Source organism: Sylvia atricapilla, chromosome 22, assembly GCF_009819655.1.
Source record: "Sylvia atricapilla isolate bSylAtr1 chromosome 22, bSylAtr1.pri, whole genome shotgun sequence".
NCBI lineage: Eukaryota > Metazoa > Chordata > Aves > Passeriformes > Sylviidae > Sylvia > Sylvia atricapilla.
The window spans coordinates 802,890-813,739 of record NC_089161.1 but is presented as its reverse complement, the minus strand read 5'-3'; the positions used below and the strand labels follow the sequence as shown (position 1 = coordinate 813,739).

At 48.5% G+C, this 10,850-nt stretch overlaps 1 protein-coding gene across 1 annotated transcript; it reads right to left on the bottom strand.

The window, feature by feature from the left end:
• Positions 1–1,341: 1,341 nt before the first annotated feature.
• On the bottom strand, positions 1,342–10,446 carry PGD (phosphogluconate dehydrogenase). The gene is made up of 13 exons (XM_066334552.1): positions 10,315–10,446; positions 9,968–10,043; positions 9,364–9,543; positions 9,162–9,227; positions 8,400–8,518; positions 7,317–7,386; positions 6,842–6,976; positions 6,232–6,421; positions 4,288–4,418; positions 3,668–3,801; positions 3,245–3,344; positions 2,190–2,312; positions 1,342–1,655 (listed from the first exon to the last, which is right to left on the bottom strand). Exons 1-13 carry the CDS (start codon positions 10,320–10,322, stop codon positions 1,536–1,538), a joined length of 1,452 nt encoding a protein of 483 aa, XP_066190649.1. The 5' UTR covers positions 10,323–10,446; the 3' UTR covers positions 1,342–1,535.
• Between the last annotated feature and the right edge of the window lie 404 nt (positions 10,447–10,850).

The following is a 10,850-nucleotide window of genomic DNA, read 5'->3' as shown; positions in this document are numbered from 1 at the left end:
GGAGCCGTGAGGGACCGGGTCCACCTTGAGGAGCCGTGAAGAGCCGTGAGGGGCCGGGGCCGCCGTGAGGGACCGGGTCCACCGTGAAGAGCCGTGAGGGACCGGGGACGCCGTGAGGGGCCGTGAGGGACCGTGAGGGACCGGGGCCGCCGTGAGGAGCCGGGGCCGCCGTGAGGGGCTGTGAGGGGCCCGGGGACACCGTGAGGAGCCGTGAGGGACCGGGGCCGCCGTGAGGAGCCGGGGCCGCCGTGAGGAGCCCGGGGCCGCCGTGAGGAGCCCGGGGCCGCCGTGAGGAGCCCGGGGCCGCCGTGAGGAGCCCGGGGCCGCCGTGAGGAGCCCGGGGCCGCCGTGAGGAGCCCGGGGCCGCCGTGAGGAGCCCGGGGCCGCCGTGAGGAGCCCGGGGCCGCCGTGAGGAGCCCGGGGCCGCCGTGAGGAGCCCGGGGCCGCCGTGAGGAGCCCGGGGCCGCCGTGAGGAGCCCGGGGCCGCCGTGAGGAGCCCGGGGCCGCCGTGAGGAGCCCGGGGCCGCCGTGAGGAGCCCGGGGCCGCCGTGAGGAGCCCGGGGCCGCCGTTCCGCCGTGCTGCCGGGTCCGACTGCGCCGAGGGCACCCGACGGTGAGTTACGTGTTACCTTACACAGGTAGTCAGCTAGTGATGAAGTAGCTGTCTTGGCAGAAATGTACATGGCCAAAAATTAATATAAAAATCAGTGCACGCAGCACGAAATTTAATGGATTCCGAGAAACAAAAAGACACCCAGGTGAGTTTCCAGAAGCCCTGAAGATGAGTGGCAGTAGCATTGCAGGGAGAGGATATAAAATAGAGCCAACCTCACATGCTGCTGTGGCTATTTTTAATTGCTCCATGGGAAGAAGAGGCAAAGATTTGGGGAGGGAAAGTGCAATCACACAGCACTACAAAGAGTTTATACCAGGGCTTAAAACTGGGAACAACAGTTGGAGGGAGAATGGTGACAGGAATAGATGACTTTTGTTGTTTCTCCATGACCCACCCCATACACCCAAAGCACAGAGAGCCCAGTGTGCCAGACTGGGCAGCTGAATGCCCAGGAATTAAATCTCTAAGGGCCAAGTTGCTGCCTGTTAGGAATAAACCATGGCAACGAAAGAAAGGCTTTATCTGCCTGGAACCTTCCCTAAGTTCCTGTGCTGTCTGCCACTCTCCATCTCAGTAATTCCTGAATTGCAGGCATCTTTGTCTTGATCCCTACGATTTATGCACTACAATACTATAAACCTAACATGACTATAAATTCTGTTAAATATGGCACACAAACATTTTACCCAGTTTTGACCAGCTCCAGTGGAAAGAAAACACATCAATACATTTATAACTAAATTTATTTAATTTTCTTATATGATACATATATAGAGATATACATATATGTATGAAATATAGCCACAAGTTATTACAAAAGTGTCCAAACACAAGTTCTAGCTGAGTAGAGTAAAAAGTGATATTCTAGAAGAAATATCTGAGATCTACAGTATCTTGGCTCCAAGTGGAAGGAATTCCATTAGACATTGTAAGCAGAAGAGGACACGTTTCCTCCATGGCCTGTCCAGTTAGTGTGGATAAATGCCCCTGGCTTGGATAATAATTCATATGTATGTGCACCAAAGTAATCACGCTGAGCCTGGAATGAACACACAGACACACGAATGTCAATATCATGTGAGTTCTAGAAGTTGCACCTACTGTTACCTAACAAGGAATAGTAGAACTAAGATTGGACTCCAATATTAAAACACTCAAAATTATTTTCTGATTATTAGCAAAACCACTGCAATGAAAAATTTACTAATATCTAAAATTTAAATGAAGAGTTCTGCAGAAATGCAACTGTAGGATTTCTGCTTGGTACTAATCTAAAAAACAAGCACTTCCATACATCCAAACTTTCAAAGATACTTCTCTAAAACCATTTTGGTTCAAAGATATCATTACCCTTGGTTCACAGACGGAATACAAACACACATTGGGCACTGCCATAGCAGTATCTCTGGTGTTCTTTACCCAGCTGTCTCTAAGTGTTTTAGTGTCATGAATTTCAGGTACAACAGAAATATTAGGCCACCTGTACTGTACACTGTGAGTGATTGGGACATGTTGCCATTGAGAGCTTTAAAGCAGTATTTAAACAAGAGCATGATGAGATTTCAGTGCCTACCTGAATCAGGTTGGCTGGCAGTATCTCATGCCTGTATCCATCATAAAAAGAAAGTGCTGTAGTGAAGCAGGGCATAGGGATCCCAATCTGCACTCCAGTGCTGATCACACGGCGCCAGGACTCCTGCCAGAGAGGAAGAGGGAAAAGGAAACTGATTAGTGTTGGGCAGTCAGGAAACTGATGGGTGCTTGCCCAGAGGTACCTGCAGGCACATGAACTACTCCAGCACAACTGTGTGCCTATTTCATGTTCTAGGAAATCTAATAACCAACTCCGAGCTAATACAGCAGATTACTGATTTTACATAAACGAGGTGGATCCAAAATAATGGCAAGTAAGACGTAGTTAACAGCAGGATGAGAACAGTTGAGACATGCAGCTAAACCACAGCCTCAGGCAAGGATGCTGTTCTTTCACATGAACATGGCCAGAGCATCTCAAAAGCATGAACTCAGTGGGGAACAGGGAATGTTCTGAGCTCTGAGGCACTTCCAGGACCTCTCACCAGGCACAGAACAAAGCTTGCCCAGGGCCGTAAGAGGACTGCACTGATACTTCACACAGATGAGGATAATCCTCAGTTCAGCTGTTCATCTGGTCTAGTAATTTGCATGGAATAGTCACATTCAGTTACAAGAACTATTAATGATAATAGAGACTTCTTTTTTGGCCAGATGATGTGGTTTTAGTTCTGCCCATCAGCTCCATCCAGACCAGGACACAGGCCAAAAAAAAGAATGGGTGGGTCTGGAACTGTTAGTCTGGGGCTACTGCAAACAGTGGTACTGGAACAGAGCCTTATGGTCTGCTCAGCTGAAATCCAGCTGCACAGGAGGCACAGGACACAGGGCAGCAATGAGAAAGGCCTGGCCTGAGTGAACATTTTCCTCATATTACAGTCCCTCTGGATTGCTGGATTTCTGCCTAAGGCTCTTCTGCAACAATAAAATGGGAACCTTCAGTTTCCAATCATAGCTTGGTCAGTATGAGAGAAGAACTGTGACAGTCCTGGCTATAAATTATTGGGTTTATGCTCTCCTTTTCTTGGAACTTACCTGACAGTTTTCTACAGCACTTTTAAAGAAATCATCCAACAGCAAATTCTGGAGCTCAGGGTTTCTATCAAAAGCATCTTTGATTTTTCCCAGGAACACACTAGGCAAAAGTTAAACAGGAATAAATGTCACAGCTTCCAACAAAGGCCCAGAATCCAAAACTTACAGTGCCAGAACTTGACTCAGCCAGACTCAGGTTCCAAACATGACAAAGACCAAAACATTTGTTAGCAGTTAAGCCACCAGAATAGTGGGTTCATCTAGCAATGTTTGGTGTTGTCTACAGCCTCTCAGAATCCTACCAGCAGAGTAACTCCATGCATTTTCCAAGGAAATCTGTAGGCTTGTCAGCCAAGCACCTCATAAACTAAACTGCCTGCTCTTCTCCCCTCAGCATCCAGGTTACCTCCCCATCTCAATTACCTTCTGATGATGCAGCCTCCCCTCCACATCAGTGCAATACCACCATAATTCAGTGTCCAGCCAAATTCTTTGGCTGCTTGCCTCAGCAGCATGAAGCCTTGAGCATATGAGATAATCTTGGAAGCATACAGGGCCTAAAAAAAAAAAAAAATCAAATTCACATTCCAGGAGAAGTTTTACAAAGCTGAACAACACACTTCACAGTCTACATGCTCTGTTCAGCCCACGTCTCAACAGGGATGAGTACAGTAGCAACATTCCAGTTACCTAAGAACCAAAATATCCTTTCTCATTGGAAAGGTTGGCTTCAACAGGGAGAGAACAAGAGATCAATATCCAGGCAAAGGCAGGAGTGCCGAGGGGTGGACAAGCCCCTGTGCATGAGTTATGACTCTGTGCCCCATGTACTTGTCTCTGCCCACGGTGGCATAGAGCTGAAATCCTTCTGGATCCTTCCACCCTTCCTTTGTTTAGGAGTGGGTCACATTCTGCTTTGTGGACACCACAAGACAATGCACTGTGCTGAGAGCAGCCCCCAGCTCCCATGAAGTGCAAACATAAGAGCTCCTCCCCAGGGCTCACAGCACCCAGACCTGCTCCCACCCCGCACAGGGACCCACCTTGCGGATGTCCTCCAGGAAGGCCTTCTTGTTCCCACTGAACTGAGCCGTTTTGGGCCCTCCCAGCAGCTTACTGGCCTGCACTCTCTCCTCCTTGAGGGAAGACAGGCACCGTGCAAACACAGCTTCACCTTGGGGTACGGCAGGAAAGAGGAGATCATTAGAAACCTGAGCATCACTGTCTGAGGTACTCCAGCACCACAGAACATCACACAGTGATCAGCCACGTGCAAGTGAAACAACTGGTGCATAAAGGAGTTATTACAGCAGCATCCTGAGGGACAACACTGCCCCTCCATAAACCATTGGCTAACTCTATTGACTGATAGAGCTTTCAAATGATAAAGAAAAAAGCCACAGGTCATCCACATGAAAATTTATCCTAAGGAACATTTAACAGCTCTCAGTTTTGAGAATTTACTTTAAAATCTTTTCTTGTCTGTCACAGACTGACAGTGGTGCACTGCAGTCTAGGGAACAAGGCTGAAGACTTCACCAAGTACTGTATTATGCTTTTAAGATAAAAAGCTGTTCCTTAAATGCCATCTCACATTAACTGGATGTGCTTTGAAATACAGACATGCAAAACAAGGGAAATTAAAATCAAGAATAAATCAGCAGGTTAAATTATAAGATGAAATAAGATTTATAAATCTGGTGGGCCTCTAGCACTAGTATTCAAAAGTCCATAGGAAAGTTTTCTAACATCACTAAACAGGTTGCTAAATATCATCTGTCAGGCTGGCTCTGTGAGTTCCTAATCCTGGTTTAAGTTGTACTTGTTTGTAATTGAAGACAGTACTGTAAAATGAGGAAGAAGAGAGTTTGCTTTTCAGGGCCTGATAGAAGGAGAAGAAGCAAGTCTTCTTACTGTCATTTTGTTCCACCCTTTAAGTTAATTGTGATATATGAAAAAAAAAACCCCACACCCCAAAATCAAACCAAGAACAATTTTTAAAAAAAGTGAGTCATGTTTTCACAAGACTCTGGATCCTCCCTACAGCAAAAGGACATATCATATGTAAATCAGAACAGCCTCATTTCCATTTCTGCAAAAACTTCCTTCTACAGTGGGGAGGAGCAGTGTGGTAGGAAAACCAGGAAAAAAGCAGGAGTAGCATGACTCTGCTTTTCCAGGCAGAAGTTTGCAAGTCACGCTCATGCAGTAAAACCACGCAGCCACTGCCCTGAGAACAGCCACGTTTGCACAAGGACCATGGCACCCACTTCCCTGTCAGCATTACCTAACAATGCTCCTGGCCCTGCAGAGCGCTGATCAGGGCGTGTCTCCACACCCTTGATCTTTGTGAGCACCCCAAACTGGAGGGTATCAGCAGTGCTAGCAAGGAACACTGTTGCAAGCCTAAAGCTGAAAGACTAAGGCTGCAGTAGAACATTAAAACCATTTAGAGAATCTGTTTTGCTGCTGTTTCTTTGGCCATGTTTCTTTGACAGCTACACTGCAGTTACTTACTTTCAGCTACTGAATATAATGTTTCTTATCTTCAAGACTTGAGCAGCCAATGCTAAGGAGAAAGAGGTAGAGAAAGCATGGAAATGAAAGCAAATCTGAGAGTAAAGAACCTGCTGACTCAATGCATTTACTCAGTGGGAAGCCTGCTCTGGATCCGTGGTATTAGGGCACTCTAAATGTGTTGCAGGTGCGTTACAGCTCCTCTGCATTACAACACTCTGAGCACAGCACTTAATATTGCCCTGTCACTGCAGGGACACCACGGGACACAGGTGGCAGCATTTAAGGAACAGGGTGAAAACAAGCCCAGCAAAGAAAACCAGGAGCAGCTGTCAGGGCAGAAAGGCTGGAAGAGCTACACGGACAAGAGCCTCTTCTGCCAGCCCAGCCCTGCTGTGGGCTCACTGGTGAGACTCTTCCCCTTACTGTGGTGTGGCACACGGAGGCAGGAAAGATCAAAGAGCAGTTACCGATGAGTGTGACTGGGACTCCGTATTCCAGGGCAGAAATGGCCGTCCACTTCCCTGTGCCTTTTTGCCCTGCACTGTCCCTGATCTTTGGGAGGAGGTATTTGCCATCGCTGTCTTTGAATTTGAGAATATTGGCTGTGATTTCAATCAGGAAAGAGTCCAACTCTGTCTTATTCCACTCCTGAAATACCTGGAAAAGGAGAAAAAGGATATAAATATTCATACAGACCCCAATTTGCTGTGTCTTTACCATATCTTTTAACTGATTAATGTATATATTTTCCTGATTGATTATATTGCTCAGTGTTTCACTAGCTCTTTCCAGGCAAGGTAATGCACATTTCTGTACCTGAAGGTGCTTCCTGGAGAGAAACCAAGTATAGCATGGGAAGAGTTTTAGACAACTCCTGTAAGCATTCAGCTGTCCATGCTCACTGCCCCTACCTCATGTAAAGCTCAAGAACATTGTGCCCCACCCCTGTGCAGGAGGCATGTCAGAAAAATTCACTTCCTGTACATGCAGCAGCTTTCCCCAAGCCCAGCACCTCACCAGTGGCAGGCAGACACCACGGCACAAAAAAGAGGAAAGACATTAAAAACTGCAACTCACCTTTGCCATCTCATCGTGCTCCATGCCCACCACGTCTTTCATCAGGTGATAGGCCTCACAGATCAGCTGCATGTCTCCATACTCAATCCCATTGTGCACCATCTTCACAAAATGTCCAGCTCCTTCCTCTCCCACCTGTCCAGAAACATCCAAAAATCCCCTCAGCAATGGCATGGGCACCACTTGCAGTGTTTAATACCTGCCCATGGCTTCCTTCTGCCTAAAGGAGGGGATCAAAGGCAGTGCTAACTGAAACCAGTGGGTCACAGGTCCATTCAGCTCACCCAGCACATGACCCAGCCACAAAACTTTGTCTTTCCATTGCATGATGTGAGTTATTGGAAATGAACACAGCCAGAAAATCAGCCACTAATAGATGATTTTGTTGTGGACAAACATCCATGAGCTTCAGCCACCAAACTGCCTAAGCAGGGATCTAACCCCAAATTAGGGTCAGTATCAAACAACTATTTACCCAGTCACAACAAGGTTCCCCAGATCCCACTTTAGCAGCAATGCTTTGAAATATGGTCTTGATGTGGGGCCTGTGGGGAAAAAGAATACACCTTAGCAGACAGGTTGGGGACACAAACACCACAAGAGAAAACAAGTGAAATCTATCAATATGATGCCTCCTTCTGTAACCTGCCAAAAGGCAGCCTGGGCTGAGGGCAGTTGGCAGAGTGAGAACCCATCCACACAGCAATGTCAGTTAAATGTGTTTTTCCCAATTAAGATGGTTTGCAAGACATTGGGACAACCAAGTCACGCTTCCAATGCTGTATGGACAAGTGTAATGCACTTCAAGGAGCCCAAATATCCTCTCCATCTGAACACAGAAGTTGTCCTTACATAGCTGTTCAAGGCAAAAGATGAACAGGCAGCAACTTACTGTTGTTGATGGCTTAGTGCCACCAAATGTGAACAGGCTGGTACAGGTATGAAACACTAATGCAAATGGACATGGACATAAGAGACACCAAAGCTCAGGTAAAGCCTGGACACACCTTTTCTGTCCACATGTATACAGAGAATGGCCAACCAGGGATAAAGTCTAATGTGAGCATTGATGTGCAGTCCTCTACTGAGACATGAGTACAAAACAGCACAGCAGCATGCAGAAACTTGCAAATCAATTGATGCATTCAATAGAAGTACAAACATGTACTGAAGCTCCTTTTATAACGTGTCACTACAGGGCCATTTGCTGCTGCCTGATTCATGGTTAGCAGCTTCCCAAGTGTGTACAGCCTCAGAAGAAAAGAAATAGTACTTCTTTAAAAATTAAGCAGAATTCCCTTCTCCCTTCAGATGTCTGTAGGTCCTACTTTTGCCTGTGGATCCCTGGAAGAAAAGCCTGCCTTTGTTCCGCCTTACTTGAATGCTCAGCACTGCCCCATGACCCCAGCCAGGTTGAGAAATCTGGAGCCTTGAGGAAGTGAGATGGCAACATATCTTGTTCTCTCCACACCCACACCCTCCTCCTTCCCTCTCTCAGGGCTCAATGTGAATCGTTGCAAGCCATTCTGAACAATAAAATATTGTAGTTCATGCTTACCAGGCTTCCTTGGCTCCTCCTGGCATGAGAGAAGGTCCATATCTGGCACCCTCCTCCCCACCACTAACACCACTTCCCACAAACAGGATGCCCTTTGCCTGCAGCTCCTTACAGCGCCTCTGGAACAAAGAGCAGAGCAGCACTGTTGGATTTTGTTCAATGCCAGAGCCTTACAAACAAAGGTTAGCAATTCAGATGTACAATTAGGTTTTCAATTCTGCTTTGGACTTGCTAGAAGCCAGCTTTAAGCAAGCCTGTTCATACAGCGAAGTGAGCATTAGGAAACTTCCTGTGGCTTTGATATGGATCCTTGCAAAAGCAACATGGTGAGAAAACAAGTCCTTAAAAGCACCAGATAGGCATGAGCAGCACTGAGGCCAGAAGAGGCTCGGAATTAAGTGTCAGGTGAGACATGCTCTGTGTGACAGTGTGGGGGAGGCAGATTAGGCCCAAGGTGGAGCTGCTGAGTTCATTGCAGAGTAAAGGTGCAAGCACAGAAATTTTCTAAAGAGCTTCACTCTTTAAAACATGTCAAAAAGATATTCTCTGATGGATCTGGGCAACTTCTACAAAAACATTCTTATAGGGCAGTCCTTAACTACTTTTTAATAGGCTGCATGATCTAATTTTGCAAAAATAATTCAGTTTGGCCTTTCCTGAGCACCAGGGTGATGGCATCTCATTGACTGACTATTCAGATGATCAGAAATGGAAGACTTCTGCGTACTTTATTCATTCACTTTAGGTAGGAAACAGGCTTACCGTGGTGTCTCTATACTCAGAATTCCCGCCATCAATTATGATGTCTCCAGTCTCCAACAATGGCACCTGTCAGGAATAAATCAGCATTTCAGTTTTTCCATACATTCAAAACCTCACTTAATGATGAATAACTGAGAACTTCCAGAGGAAGCTCCTCCAGAAGACAGCATGCAGTGATTGGCAGAATGAATGTCTGCCTCACCAATTTATTGATGAAGTCATCGACTGCACTTCCAGCCTTCACCAGCAAGATAATGCGTCGGGGCTTCTTCAGCGTGGACACCATCTCCTCCAGGCTGTGAGCACCAATCACTTTGGTCCCCTTGGCCTCGTTAGCCAGGAAATCGTCCACTTTGGAAACTGTCCTGTTGAAAGCACAAACCTGGGGGCATAGGAAAACAGGTTAATAAAAGCTGCCAATGGAACAGTCACTTTAGCTCAGACTACAAATTATACAAGCAAGGTTCAACATCGTGTGCTCTCCCACTTCCACCTTCCTGACAGGCACAGGGCAGGGATGAACCTGACCATGTCTCTGCAGGTGCCTCAGGAACCTGTGGTTAATGGTGAGGCCAAGGCAAACTTCAGGGAGAAGTCACACCTAATTAACTATCAGGTGCCAGCTGAGCACATGCATGCACCGCTGTTCCCTGGAAACAGGACAAAGGCCAGCACAGGCTACATCTAAAAGGAGGAAATAACACCTATTAGATCATCACAAGAGTGGGAGAAAGCGCCCACTGAATGCTCAGCTCCAATCGCAAGTGCTACTAGTTACCCCTCCTAAACAATGTTTCCTCACTTACCACGAAGCCGTGGTCATTCATGTTCAGAATCAGGTTCTGACCCATCACGGCCAGTCCAATCAAAGCAATGTCGGCTCTGGAACGTTAAAGAATAAAAATGCCCAGTAAGTCACTAGCAGTGATGCAGCAGCAGCGCCCATACCTCTGTCAGCCTGTCGTGCCCATGCCAGGGCAGCCCATCCCTTCCCAACAAACACGGAGTTCACTGTGTCAGCTGGAATGCAGCAGGCCACAGAACCGAGGCCGTGCGGAGTCACGGGGCACAGCCCCCGCAGCGCATCGGGGCCTCCCGATCCCGGGCTGCAGCCCCCGCGCAGCGCCGGGCCCCGCTCCCGGCCCGCTCTCACTGTGCCATGGCAGCGGCGTTCGGGGCGCTCCGGGACCTCTCCGGGACCTCTCGGGACCTCTCCGGGACCTCTCCAGCACTCTCCGCGCTCCCGGCTCCTCGGGGCTCTGCGGGCCGGGCCTGCGCCGCGCCGGCTCCCTCATTACCGCGGGCGCGGCGGGGCGGGGCCGAGCGCGCCCATTGGCTCTTCCGGGGAGCCACGCCCCCCGCCCATGGCCCGATGTGCCGGCAGCCACGCCCCCTTAAAGGGGCAGTGTCGCGGCGGGCGCGGACCCGGCCGGGCTTGGCGCTGTCCGTGCGCTGTCGCCGCCGGGCTCTGGGGCTCTGACGCTTCCCCGCGAGGCCGCCCGCGGAGATCCGCCGGCTGTGCCTCTCTTCCCAGCGATACGCACCCCTAGCACCGCCGGGAACCGCGCAGTTTGTTATTTCGCTCCAATTATTATTAATTGGCTTCCACTCAGCCGCTGAACACCATCCCAGGCGGCAGTCAGCCCCTCAGGTATCACCGCTACCTGTTGGTGTGCCCAGGCAACACCT

What these genes read in the sequence shown, in the direction of transcription:
- PGD (XM_066334552.1), bottom strand. An exon ending in GGAGGCTGCATCATCAGAAG is followed by an intron (nt 3,345 to 3,667) that starts GTAATTGAGATG and finishes ACTTTTGCCTAG; the next exon opens with TGTGTTCCTGGGAAAAATCA. An exon ending in GTGCTGTAGAAAACTGTCAG is followed by an intron (nt 2,313 to 3,244) that starts GTAAGTTCCAAG and finishes CCTCTCTGGCAG; the next exon opens with GAGTCCTGGCGCCGTGTGAT.